Here is a 13,472-nt window from a genome sequence, read left to right as displayed (position 1 = left end):
ATCATGCCTGATATGTGGTGGGAGGAGCCCTGGACTCCCGGGGCTTGGTGGGCTTGGGTTCTGTGTATGCCCCTGATTTTCTTGATGCTTTTGTATTTCTGCTGGCACGAACGCCCCCGGGATGGATGGGGAGGATATTTACTATGGTTGCAGGCCCCTTGGTGCTTTTAGTGCTTCTTTGCTTCTGTATTCCCTGCTTGATGCAATGCATGCAGAATATGATGGAGAAAATGATGTCTCGCATGATGGGCCCCCGTGTGATAGCTTACCTGAGGGAGTATCGCCCTGTCCCTGTTGATGCACCTGACGGTGATCAAGAAGAAGAGGAGGGAGTGAAGGGAGAGGAGAGAAGAGGGGGGAGGTAAAACTCCATCGTGTTTTAGCTAGCTCCAGCTAACAATTGCTTTGAGCTATGCAGGTTCAGCTCTGCAGGCCGGTAGTGGTTTTCCTGTCTGACTTCTCACCTCAGCTGTGCAAAGATGCAAACATTTATAACGCGAAGCAAATAATATTTGCAAAGATCTGCAAAAGGGAGAGGGGGGGGGCTTAGCTAGCCTAATAAGGTAATAAAGTGTATCTCTGCCTGTTGATTGGGGAGCAACTGGGGGCCAAGCTTGCAGCTTCAGTATAAGAATGCTCGGAAGACAATAGGGGCGCGGCCAGTCTTTGGAAGCTATTCCACTGGCTGACTCTGCGCAGATTTTGCAATAAACCTTTTTCTCTGTGAAACCCACCCTGGTGTTTGCTTGACTCCTTCATGCTAACGGCAAGGGCACGAGGTGACTGGATCCGGACCCCTTAGGTTCAGATATCCTAACATAAGGAGTATGCAGAAATAGCCAAACTAACAGCAAAATTCAACATCAGGGTGATGAAACATATCAAAAAGAATGGGGGGAAATTATGTTATATATAGAGAAGATGATGTGAAATAGAACTGAAATAAACCTCATAATGGGAAAATACAAAGAAATTTATTGGACAATAATATCAAAATGAATTAAAAATGTATACTATGACCAAGGCTGAACAGTATTTGTAAATGAATATAGACCGACAACAAGAACTGTATATATAGAAAGATTTATTTGTTTATGGACATTTCATGGACAAAAATTGAAGAAGAAGAACTACCGTATATACAATGCAAGACAATGCAAAAAGACGACACAAAAAAGCCAGAAGAAGGAAGGAGGGAAGTCAGCTCTTGAGAGCAAGAATAAATGTAAAATGTAACATAATATGTATATGTATAGTATGTAATTATAAAAAAAAATAAAGATCAGCTTAAAAACCCAAAAAAAAACAGCATTGCCCCACCCCTTTCGTTCAAAGCGATCAGTTCCAAAAGCCTTGGAGCACTGAAGGAAGAAGCCAGTCCAGCTTCTCTCAGGAGGGAGTGCCAAAGCTGCCTGGCAGCCGCCACCACTGAAAAGGCCCTCTCCTTTGTCGTCCCCCCCAAGCCTGCCCGTGTCTCCCCCACAGATCTCAGAGCCCAGGCAGCTTTGTACGGGGGAACGCGGTCTTTCAGACGGCCTGGACCGAGGGCTTTATAAGTCATAACCAGCCCTCTGAATTGTGCCTGGAAGCAGACCAGCAGCCAAGGGAGTCATCTGCTCCTAAAACCACCCCAGTCCACAGTCTGGCCGCAGCTCTTTGGGCTAGATGGGGTTTCTAACCTGTTATGTACTGAAGTTCTCACCCTGGGCCAGCAGGGGGATACTGTAGATAGTTCAGGTCCACATATGCAAATAAGGGATCGAAAGTGACGTTCAGTGATTGGATAGTTACAGAAAGTTGTTACAGTTACATTGTACTGGAGCTCTATATAAGCAGGCTGGCTGAACCCTTCAGTTCAGTTCTGTTCTGGCCTCTGAATAAACAAGAGCTGTTTGAAGAATCGCTGTGTCGTCTGATATGTTCACCCACAACTTAACACAAGCACTTTTTGATATGCTTCGCAGAAGAGGGTGCTTCACAGCCATGCCAGTCATTCTATGGCTGGTTGCTTCCTCATAAGCCCCATTTCTCAATCCCCGGAGGTAGACCTGCTCCTCCAAAGGGCAGCTGCTGTTTCCTCTCCCTGATCTCCCACACATACATCTCTTCCCCCGCCGCTAAAACGATGCCAGGAAGCTGAATCATGCCACAAGATAACCCTCCTTCTAGAGCTATTGAAGGGCAACCGCTGCATGTGTCTCTTGATGATCATGTGCAATTGGTGCTCGCATAGACCTCGGTTCCAGTGCATTTCCCAGGAGCTGCAGTGGCCTCTTAAGACCTCATAACTTGGAGTTCATAGTTTATTCATTTTATTGCATTTCTATGCCACCTTTTTCCTCTGCAGGGTGCAGGAAGCTGCTTGACAGTGGAACAGTCTTCCTCGGAAGGTGTTAGACTCTCCTTTACCCTCCGGGTCCCTTCCAACTCTACAGTTCTCTGATTTTCTGGCCATAGTTAAACAACCATCCTATGCCTATCCAACTAACATTACTGAGATCTGGTCCAAAATCAGAACAAGCAGGTAAACGTGTGCCTCAGATGGAAACAAACCCAAGCAACTCTTTGTGTGCAGAAGGGTATTCCACATTCCCATCACTTACTTCCATGAATCTTGCACCTAGAGACAGTTGTTATATGACAGAAATACTCACTGTTTCATCTGCTAAAACTGAGAATCTCAGGAAATAGCAGGCCTTCACAACAATAGTCTCTCTCAAAATCATGCCACACAACTTTATTCCTCCGCGTTCTTGCATCCCCTGCAAAATGTCTATTCTGTTGCCTGTGGCCCTGGTCTTACCACAAAGAGCAAGGTCCTGTGACTCATAACACCCACTGTTACATATTGCAGCTTCTGTTCATTCATTCCATCATTTACTGGATTTCTATCCCACCTTCTTCTCCGAAGAGCTCAAGGTGGCGAACACGGTTCTTCCCCTCCCCACAATAACCCTGTGTTGAGAGGCAGTGACTGGCATTCAAGGTTCATGGCCGACTGGGGATTTGAACCCTGGTCTCCTGGGTCCTAGTCCAACACTGTAACCACTACACCACACTTTCCCCTAGTACCTCTTGCATATGACATTAAGCAGCATTTAGCAAGGCATGGTAGTCCTTTGCAGGGAAGGCAGGTAGCAGCTCAAAGCCAAAGTCCTTTTAATAAATATTAGGAAAGGGAGGTGGGGGCAGAGCTGATCTCACGCACACATTTGGGAGGAATCAGGTATCTTTGGGGAGGCCTGACTCAACTTGCAAGGAGGAGAGCTCACAACTAGCAGAGCTAACAGTAGCCAAGAAGGTTCTTATTCCTGCTGCATTTCAGCTGCCTGACCCACTTTGGCTGCAAATAAAACAAAAGCAGCAGGAAGTTTAATCTCCTAGAGGGCTTAACTCATTGCTCACCAGACTGGAGCCAAAAGCCTTTGGGATGCCAAGGTGGCTGACCCCAGAAGAGCAGGCAGCCCTGGAAACATGCAGAAGGAGGAGCCAGGCTTACAGTGGGGTTCCCCATTACAGGGCAAGCATGCCAGAAGCATGAAGTTGGCAGCTACTGTACCTTGGAAGCAGCTCAGAGCATCCCATGAAAGAGTAACTCCATCTTCATACTCTGTAGAGTCTTGGAAGAGACCGAAGGTGGCTCGTGCCAGTGGGGATGGAGTTCAGTCTGCTCTCCTGGAAATGTTTGTCCGCTTTGCCTGAGAATTGTAGAGTTGGAAGGGACCCAAGGGTCATCTGGTCCAACCCCAAGCAATGCAGAAACCACACCAGAAGAATCCATGAGAGGTGGCTATGTGAAATCTTGCTTAAAAATCTCCCGTAAGGAAGGGTCAATCACCTTCTGAGAGAGTCCATTCCACTGTCGAACAGTAGGCCTGTGATCCCCAGGACCTATTCTGAGCCCACTGACTTCAGTGATTAGTCCTGAGTGTGACTTGATTGTACGAAATTGTTCTAAGCAAATTAGAGTTGGCTCCTATGACCCGCTCACGCTGGCCGGACACTGAGGTCCACCTGGAGGGTCTTATGGTGGCTGTGTCCTGGGAGGAGTGAGGCTGCAGGGAACCAGGCACAGGGCCTTCTCCGTGATGGCCCCGCCCTGTGCAATGACTTTGCACAGGCTTCTGAAGAAGGCAGCCCTGTAGCGGGAAGCTTTTAAAGTTTAATCCTCTTTTTGTAGATGCTGGAAGCCGCGCAGAGCGGCTGGGGCAACCCATACAGATGGCTGGGGTACAAATCATAAAAGTAGGATGACATGATGGTGAAGATGATCCTTTCGCAAAGCAAAGGAAGCCGCCCCGCCTGCGGTGCTTTTAGCCGCGCCGCTCTCCGCCCGCAGCCCTCTGCACATGCCCCGGGCCCCGCGCGGCGGCGGCGGGCGGAGAGCGGCGCGGTCCTCCCGCCGGGGCGGGCGCTGGCTCGGCGGCCCCTCCCGCGCGGCGCCGACGTCGGGCTGCTGGGAGTTGTGGTCCGCGCTGCCGAGCCGCCGCCGCCGCCGCCGGAGAGCCTCGCCGTGCCGGGAGCGCCGAGGGCGGCCGGGAGCGTCGGCGGGAAGCGCGGGCAGCGGCAGCAGCAGGTAGGTGGGCCGCTGGGCAGGTGGGCGCCGGAGAGCAGGCGCGTCTCCCTCCGTGGCCGCCTCGGCCGCGCCGGAGCCGGGCGCTCGGTCCGGGCGGCGGGCGCAGCCAGCAAGTGCGTCGCCTGCCGCCTCCGCGAAGAGCGCGTGGCCCCGATCCCGCCCGCCGGGGGACGCGAGGGCGGCGCTCTGCACATGCTCGAAGGCGGGCCCTTTCGCGCCATCTCGGGCTGGCTGGGCCTCGGCAGGCGAGCGGCCGACCCGGCGGCTCTGCAAGCCAGAGAGCCCCGCGGAGCCAGTGCGGGGGGGACTCCCGGGCCGAGCCCTTGGCGCCCGAAGGAGCTGGGACGCCGGGTGCGCCGGGCAGGCTGCGGGGGCGTCTGGCTCGGCCGTGCGACTCACAGCCGAGCCCCTCCGGAGCACCTCTCCTTCAGGACTACACCGGCAGGGCAGGAAAGTACTCTGCACATGCTCCGGAGGCCCTTTTTAAACGTGTTCTGGGCTGGTCAGCCGTTGCAACTGAACCTGAACTTCCAGAGAATATGAACAGGGACTGGGGGAGGTCCTCGGAGTTGCTGCTCTCAAACCCCTCTGCTCATGCTCAGGAGTACTTCCTGGCATTCCAAGGCTCCACAGGACAAGAGAAGTGGGGAGGAGGACGGACCTCCAGGCGCCCCATCGCCTGCCCCCAAGTGCTCCAGGCAGCCCAGGCCCCCTGACTGGGATCCTCGGGCAATTGCTTTGGCTTGGGTGCTCCCCCAGGCGATGGCTTTGGCTGCTCTCCAATGCTCTAGGAACCATCTGCTTCACCCAGGCTTATCATCCTGGGAGGTTTCCCTCCTTGCCTGCCAGGAGATTCCTTGAGAGCAGGGGAGGGCTCTCCCCCACCCCCAATATTCTTGCTTCAGAACAGTGTTGGCACACACACACACACACACACACCCTTACACCTCCTGTGCGTGACACTTCCTGCTGCTTCTGCACCTCAGTCCTTACATAACAGCTTTTCCTGCCTAGGAGTTTCTCCACTTGCCACTTTGGAGTGTGCAGTACAAGTGCAGTTTGGAAATGGATCCTCTCCCCTCCTCTCTCCCCACCCTTTCCTGTTGCCCCCAATTCCAAAGTGACAAGGCTGTTCATGCAAACACGCTGGAAGCAGCCTGAGCAGGTCCTGGGCACGTCCAGACCGGAGGAAGGAAATCCAGGCGGTGTTTGCTTCCTGCATGGGAAATGCCATCATAAACTGCTTTGCTGCTGTGTCACAGTATTTGCTGCCTGCCCACCAATCCACTTCCATTTGCCATGTGGCAGTGCTGGCCCCTGGTTGGTGTCCACGTCTCCCAGAACCTTTCAGCACCAGTACCAGGCCTGGGCTCCAAGGTGGGCCAGCCGGAGGCAGGAAGGAAAGGGCTCTGGGTCTTGCCAGAGGACCCAACACTCAGGAGGCTGCAGAGATCTCAGCCTGAGCAGAAGGTGAGCCCAGCTCTGGCTCACTTTCCTTTGGGGCATCAGGGTTTGTTGTAGCATGGAGATGGAGACCAAGTTAATTAAATTTGGGGGGGGGGGTGTCTCCCAGCAACGAGGAAGCTTTTTATTGCCGGCTTGGTTGGATTGGGTGAGTTACCTTATTTCCTTGGGGTTCTTTTTGCAGCGCCCATGGGGTGCTGTGGGGCTCATTCTGGAACTTCACCAAGTGCCTGGAGCCTGGGTGTCCAGAACACAGTCAGGCAAGTAGTCTTTGGGGGTTCTCCCAAGTCTGAGGACCATCGTTTGGGGCTTGAGTTGAAGAAATGCTGTGGCGGTGGACTCTCACGTCCTGCATTTTGCTCTCATTGAGGCTGCTCCGAAAGCCCCCTGTTTAAATGGGGCAGTGGAAGGGTAGCAGCAGAACAAGGGCCGGGTCTCTCCATAAGGTGGTCTCTGCCAGCTGTGCCCTCTGCTCAGGACAGGGTCCTGAGTTGGGGGAGTCCTGGCCCAACTCCCTTTCTGGGGACTAAGGGACCACTGGACATTGCCTCTGGTCCTGGCTGGTTTGGAATTGAGAAGTTCTCTCCCAAAGTCTGTCTCTGCTTGTTTGCAGCACAAAACACTAGGGATCTTTCTGCCATCTCAGGTAAGCAGGAGCCGCCTTGCGAATCTGGTGGCCCTGAGCCTGAATGCTCTTTGAGGGGAGTCCAGCTTTGGGTAAGGAAAGCTCTGCTGCGCAAGGCAGCCCCTTTCTGCTGACGTTTCCCTGGCACCTGTACAGGCTGGATGGGTCCTCAGTTGGACCCAGCAAGGTAGTTCCACCAGGGGAGCAGGCCTTCCTTGCAGAGCAGAGTAAATGGAACCACTCTGGGAGGTGATGCTGTTTGCAGCAGCACTCCAGAAGGGGCACTACCTGCCAGCTGGCAGGCGGGTGACTCAGGTGCCAATTGCCACGTTTGTGGTGAGTGGGTGGGACGCATTGTCAAGGGTGATTGACATGTGCGTGCGTGGGGGGGAGTGGGGAAGGTGCCTCCTGCCCCTGCTGAGAGGGTGGGAGGGCTGAGTCTGGCGCTGCTGATTCAAATCTAGAGAGATGGAGCACAGGGCAGGCAAGCAAAGCTGGCAGGACTGCTGGACTCCAGAACCATCTCTGGGAGCTGCACAGAGGGAGGGAGGGAGGGAGGGAGGGAGGGAGGGAGAGGAAAGCCAGCCTGCAGGTCTGCCCTGTCCTGTTCCACCACCACCCCCGCCCCGTTCCTGGACCAGCTTGAGGCATCCAGTGATTGGGAGCAGTGCAGCTAGAGCACTCTGCTCACCTAGAGAGCCAGCGTGGTCTAGTGGTTAGAGTGTCAGGCTAGGGCCTGGGAGACCAGTGTTCAAATCCCCACTTGGCCAAGAAGCTCACTGGGTGACCTTGAGTCTCGCTCAGCCTAGCCCAGCCCACAGGGTAGTTGTGAGGAGGAGTAGAACCCTGTGCACCACCTGGAGCTCCGTGGAGAGAAAGGTGGGATGCAGTAAATTTTAAAAAATAAATATATCAGCGGTAGCCCAACCCTGGTGGCAAAATGACATGGGAGATGTGAGGGTGGGTTGTTGTTATTTTAACTGAGTGATGGGGAAGAGGGGTATTGCTGCTTCTGGCGCCACATGGGAGCTCATCTCAGCTTTGTCTACGTGCCAGAAGGTGATGGCAGATCAGAAGAAAGGTGTGTCCATGCAGTGCAGTTGGCCTCCCTTGAAGACTCTGGCCTGCGTCCCACTTGAGGGGGGGTCACAATTCTGCACAAGGGCCAAGGTGGGAAGCCTCCAGGGGCCATCCAGACATTCCTGCCCTCCAACAGCCATCTTCCCCCAGAGTCACTGGCCATGCCAGCTGCTGGAAGTTGGAGCCTCACAGGGTCTGCAGAGCCCCGGACAGCCATCCTCCCTGCTTTTGGGAGTCCTCTACAACCTCCACACAACAGGCTGGACAGGCAACGGGGCTCAGATGCAAGAGGGACCCGTTTTCTCAAGGCTCCTTCCTGTTTTCTTGCAGATCCTTCAATGGGAACAGAAACTGGGACCTGGACCGGGTGCTTGTGGAGGGAGCATGCGCCCCTTGTGCATCCGTTTAACCTGGGCAACAAATGAAGGAGGCCCCAGAGACCAGAGGACTCTGTTGCGGGTGACAGCAGCTTTGCAGGAGTGAAGTTGTTCCACAGATCCCGGATCTCATGGGGCTCCATGGCGCTCATTGGCTTGGAAGCGATGTGGGAGCATCTGTGGAAAGGCAGTGCCTGAGCTGAGCAGCTTCTCCACTGTGCCCCTGGCGGCTTGAATTCTGGAACCTGCCTTTCAGGATGGCTGCCCCTGAAGCTTTCCCAGGTCTACGGCCCTGACGCAGGAGCTGGCGAGCCGCCACAGATGCAGCCTGTCCCCCTCCGGGACCCCCTGGCACTGCTTGCCCATGACTGGCCTCTCCCCACTTGCCCCTGTCAGCCTGCGTGGTGCGGGTGCCTGTGGAGATCTTGAGAACTGACTCTCCCTTGCACGCGCTAGAACCCGGCGCCCGTTACGCAGCCCCAAGATGTCTCTGGAATGGCTGGCAGGATGGAGCGGGTCTCTGGACCGGCTGAGGGACTTGATCGCCGGTGGGATCCAGTCTGTGCGGGACTGCGACACCACCGCCCTGGGCACCGTGGCCTTCCTGCTGGCCATGTTTGTGTGGTACTGCTACCACGTTGGGCGGGAGCAGCCCCGGACGTACGCTCTGGGGAACTCTCTCCTGCAGGGGGTGGACACCAACGGCCTGCAGAATGGCTACACCCACTGCCACTCCCCGGAGTGCGTCCGCTGCGCCCACAACGACGGCCTGAACCAGAAACTCTACCACAACCTGCAGGAGTACGCCAAGCGCTACTCGTGGTCTGGGATGGGCCGCATCCGCAAGGGCATCCGCGAGCAGGGCCGCTACCTCAGCAGCCGCCCCTCCATCCAGAAGCCAGAGGTCTTCTTCCTGCCCGACCTGCCCACCATGCCCTACTTCCCCCGCGATGCCCAGAAGCACGACGTGGAGCTGCTGGAGCGCAACTTCCAGACCATCGCCTGCGAGTTTGAGGCCCTGTACAAGGCCTTCTCCAACTGCAGCTTGCCCCAGGGCTGGAAGGCCAACAGCACACCCAGTGGCGAGTGGCTGACCTTCTACCTGGTCAACCAGGGCACCTGCGTGCCCCGGAACTGCCGCAAGTGCCCCCGGACCTATCGCCTGCTGGGCAGCCTGCGCACCTGCATTGGCAACAACGTTTTTGGGAATGCCTGCATCTCCGTCCTGACGCCGGGTGCCGTTATCGCGGAGCACTACGGACCAACCAACATCCGCATCCGCTGCCACCTGGGTAGGCACCTTCGGTTTACCTTCAGTTCTGGCCTCCTCCCTTTCAGGAGAGCCTCCCTTGACTGTGCCCTTAGCAGTCAGGGGCTCTGGGCACAGACAGAGCAACCGTCCTGGACGGAAGCACAGCAGCTTGGAGGGCAGCTCAGCCCCCTTACCTGCTGGGTGGCAAAGCTTCTGGTGGGCAGCTCTGGGGAGCATCATGAAAGCGAGGCTGACCTGTGGCCCTCCATCTGTTGCTGGACTCCAGCTCCCAGCGGCCAGCCTGCCCAATGGTCAGGGAGGGCAGGAGTTGGGGTCTGCATCTGGAGAGGCCCCACAGCTACCCCATCCCTGCCTTGCTGTGGACTTTGCAGAAGTTGAGGCCTGAAAAGGAAGCTTTGCTACTTCTCCAGGGGAAATTTTCCCTTGAGGTTTGTGAGCCCTACACCTTACAGGTGCAAAGAGCACACACACCCCACTCCATACTTTGTAGGGTGGTGTGGTCCATGGATCTGTTCCTTAAAGGAGGGAGAAATTCTATAGGTCCTTTAAAACTGACGTGGGTTTCTTCCAGACGTCATGGCCCTCTGCAAATTGTTCAGGGTGCAGAGTTCCTTTTCAAGTCCTCTGTTTCCCAAGCAATTGATGGGCAGCCCCCTAAGAGTTAGAACAGCGGATTATGAAATGAGGAAACGCTGGGAATGCAAAGGGGGCCAAAAATCCACAGTAGTCTTGGGAATGGGCTCCCTCCGAAGGTGCTGGAGTCTCCTGCGCTGGAGATGGTGGCAAAGAGGTTGTGGGTGGCCATCTGCCAAGGAGTCTTTAGCTGCAATTCCTTCATTGGACCAGATGCCCCTTGGAGTCTACTACATCTCTACAATGTCAGGATTCTGTGCTTTCCTTTCCTTTTTTCCATGCAAAAGTCTGCACCCGACTGCATTTCCTGCCTTGCTTTCAAGTAGATAGCAAACGCAGCTCTCATTGTTTGCTGGGTGCAACTCGTGCTGCCAGGCTGGGCTGCTGCCATAGCAACCCCTGAGGCGGTCTTGCGTGCTTCCAGCCTGCCAGCCGGCCAATCTGAGACTGAAGCCTGGCGGATGCCTCCCTGCCTCCCATTAAAAGTGCCACAACGGCTGGTCTCGTTCAGCCAGGTAGGGCTGGCGTTAAGCGGGGTCAGTCTTGCAGGGAGCTTGGCCTGGCGACTGCAAAGTATTTGGGTCATGAGCTTTTTTGAAAAAAGGATTGGACATGTTTGTGAAGGACAGCTCTAGGGCTGTTGCCGTGCCAGCCTATTCAAAGCCTCCCTGTCCCGATGCCATCCCAGGTGCCAGAGAGGCAGAGCGGTGTAGTGGTTGGAGAGCTGGACTAGGTCCTGGGGGACACCAGGGTTTGAGACCCCCGTCAGCCACGAAACTCACTGGGTGACCTTAGGCCAGTCTAGCCTTCCTCACTGGGTTGTTGTGAGGATTAAATGAGCTGGAGAGCGCCATATAGGCCACATGAGCTCCTTGGAAGAAAAAAGGTGGCTAATAATAATAATAGCATAGGGGGATGATCATCTCCTTGGTGCCCCTCAAGACCTCTTCCTAGCGGAAAGAGTACGCTGGACCTGGTGAGCTCTGGATCCACCCTGGCAAAGCAGCCCCTCTGCAGCAAGCCCAGGACTGCAAAAGGTAGAGGGCAAGATTGTAAAATCCACCCGCCTTCAGGGAACAAGGAAACGCAGGTGCTTTGGCTGGCTGGTGTTGGGCTGCTCCCATTGCCGTTCCTCCTTGGCTCTGCCCATCATGCATCTTCTTTCTTCCTGCAGGACTGAAGACCCCCAGCAATTGTGAACTTGTTGTGGGAGGGGAGCCCCAGTGCTGGGCGGAAGGGCGCTGCCTGCTCTTTGACGACTCTTTCCTGCACACGGCATTCCACGGTGGTAAGTCTGAAGCCCTGACACACCCAGAGGCTGGAGTGTGCCCTGAGGTGTTTTCCCAAGGGGCTGATGGGGGAGGGGAGGGCTTTGCTGGAAACAGGTGTGTGTGTCCCCCTAGCTCCACGTGATTCCCAAGCGCTGAGAAGGAAGACCCTCTCTCTGCCTGACTCCTTGCAAAGCTGCCTCAGTATGTCCCATGCAACTTCTGACCCTTGCAGTCAGCTTCTGCAGGTCTAAATGACATTTCAGGTTGTTGGAAAAGGTACTTGTGTGCATGAGCATGGGAGAAATATGGAGGAGGGCAGGGAGAGACACTTTCAAGTGTTTCTTCCCACCGCCTTGAGGGCTAGCAGCTTGATTTTTTTAAAGAATAAAGATAACACCAGGCCTGAGTGCATGGTCCTGTGAAGCGCTCCCTAGTCCTGTTCCCTCTTGCATGCTGATTAACCATGGGATGCACAGAATACTGGGGACTCTTTTCAGCAGAGCACAAAGGGGGCGCATCCTAACAGTGTTCTGACCAGAGCTGGGGAGGGGCTTTATCCTGCAAGACACAGAAAACACATTATGGTTCCAGCCGGCCTTAGTGGGGCTGCTGCTCCTGCCCCTCCACTGAGATACAGAGGGAGCATTCAATCATACATTCACAGCCATAGGAGACCTCATTAAACTGATACGGCTGGGAACTGTAGTTTGTGAAGGGGCTGAGAGTTGTCAAGAGGCCCTGCCAGAACCGTTTATGGTGGCATCGTAGTACCCTAAAGGTATGGTAGTAAGAGAGATGGGACCTGGCGACCAAACTCACCCGCTGAACTGCTTGCCCTTCCTTTTCTTCCTCCAGGTGCCCCCGAGGAAGGACCCCGGGCCGTATTCATGGTGGACCTCTGGCACCCAAATGTCGCTGCTGCCGAGCGCCAAGCCCTTGACTTCATCTTTGCTCCCGGACGATGACGCAGCTTCCTTGGGCACAGCAGGCTGGAGGGCAGGCAGAGGGTGCCATGCGGGGTGGCCTTGAGCCTGGAGCCCCCTCCCCAGTTGGCCTGCCTGTGCGAGGGTCTCACACACACAAACAAACTCCATGTGTAGCTCCTTTGCACCAGGTTTTTGGTCGTGGAAACTTCCACCTTGCAGTTTTCTCTTTCCTATTCTTTGCTTTGGGGAGGGGTGGAGGAGAGGCTCCCCAAGTCCTCCTTCCCACTCCCCACCTGCCCCCCTTTCTACTCTGTGGTTGGGCACCATGCCACTGTAGTGTGTTAACGTTGCTGTGTTTTGCAATGTCCTGACTTTAGAAGCTAACAACCCTGATGTTATTGATGAATGTAGCCATGTCAGTGTCACCTTGTCATCTTTAAAGACAAAAGCACTCCCCATTGGTCTAACTCAGAGGTGGGGGGGGGGGAAAGGGGGCTCTTCCTGCTGTAGCTTTTCATGGGGGCTTGGATGGCCTGGGGTCCATTCTTCCCCCTACCTGTAAGAAAACAGACCCCCTCCAACATCTCTATGTGCAACAGGTGAGAGCAGAAGTAGGGGGGGCAAACTCTGTCCTCCCCCTAGCATAGAGCAGTGGTGTGGGACCCCCAGCCCCCCCTCTCTCAAGCTTTGCATCAGCTTGCTTTGTGCCTTCTCCTTCCTTTTGGCCCCTGCTGCTTTCTGTCCTGGCCTTGAGCACTTGCTGCACATTCCTGCAAGGAAGAGGCGGATGCAGAGGTTGAGGGGGGTGGGTTGACCTCCTGGTAACTCCCTCCCCCCCCCAGCTGCCAAGGGGAGGCTGAGCAGCCTGTCATGTATCTGGGAGGTGCAGAGTGGGGGCAGAAGAGGATTTATTTGATGCTCCCCTCCCAATCAGAGTGGCTGGAGGGAGACTTAAAGCACAGTGTGTTACAGCTGGGGATATTTGTGCCGGCAAAAACCACAAAGGCTATCCAATAAAAAGAAGTTTTGCTTAAAGATGCAGTTGGTTTGTGGGAGGAGGCTGTGGAGCCCCTCCTAGCTGGAGTGGGCACAGAGGGTAAGCTGCCTTACGGTCTCCACCTCTCTTGCCCTTGGGGGCTGGGCTGTGCCTGGCACGACTCTCTTTTGTAGTTGCAGGAACCCTGGGAAGGAGGGGATCTGAATGGCAGCAGCCTCAAACACCTCCAAAAAGTGGTTGGGGGCACACG

General features: G+C 55.1%; 1 protein-coding gene across 4 annotated transcripts; it reads left to right on the top strand.

The window, feature by feature from the left end:
- The first annotated feature begins 4,482 nt into the window (after positions 1-4,482).
- ASPHD2 (aspartate beta-hydroxylase domain containing 2) lies at positions 4,483-13,260 on the top strand. Of its 4 annotated transcripts, none has more exons than XM_080986616.1 (4): positions 4,483-4,576; positions 8,076-9,414; positions 11,203-11,316; positions 12,155-13,260. In XM_080986616.1, the coding sequence occupies exons 2-4, from the start codon at positions 8,607-8,609 to the stop codon at positions 12,262-12,264; spliced, it is 1,032 nt and encodes a 343-aa protein (XP_080842742.1). In that variant the 5' UTR covers positions 4,483-4,576; positions 8,076-8,606; the 3' UTR covers positions 12,265-13,260. The 4 variants fall into 4 exon arrangements, with proteins under 4 accessions (XP_080842742.1, XP_080842743.1, XP_080842745.1 ...); XM_080986617.1 differs by lacking the exon at positions 4,483-4,576 and adding an exon at positions 4,916-6,046; XM_080986619.1 differs by lacking the exon at positions 4,483-4,576 and adding an exon at positions 6,116-6,188.
- The last annotated feature ends 212 nt before the right edge of the window (positions 13,261-13,472 follow it).

This window comes from Podarcis pityusensis (assembly GCF_964106645.2).
Source record: "Podarcis pityusensis genome assembly, chromosome: 16".
Classification (NCBI taxonomy): Eukaryota; Metazoa; Chordata; class Lepidosauria; order Squamata; family Lacertidae; genus Podarcis; species Podarcis pityusensis.
Note: the sequence above shows the minus strand (reverse complement) of the source record. Positions and strands in the feature narration are given on the sequence as shown.

Excerpts from the sequence above, each read along its gene's own strand:
- ASPHD2 (XM_080986616.1), top strand. The coding sequence starts at position 8,607 with ATGTCTCTGGAATGGCTGGCAGGATGGAGCGGGTCTCTGGACCGGCTG. Across the intron at positions 9,415-11,202 it reads CCGCATCCGCTGCCACCTGG|GACTGAAGACCCCCAGCAAT; the intron begins GTAGGCACCTTC and ends TTCTTCCTGCAG. Across the intron at positions 11,317-12,154 it reads GCACACGGCATTCCACGGTG|GTGCCCCCGAGGAAGGACCC; the intron begins GTAAGTCTGAAG and ends TTCTTCCTCCAG.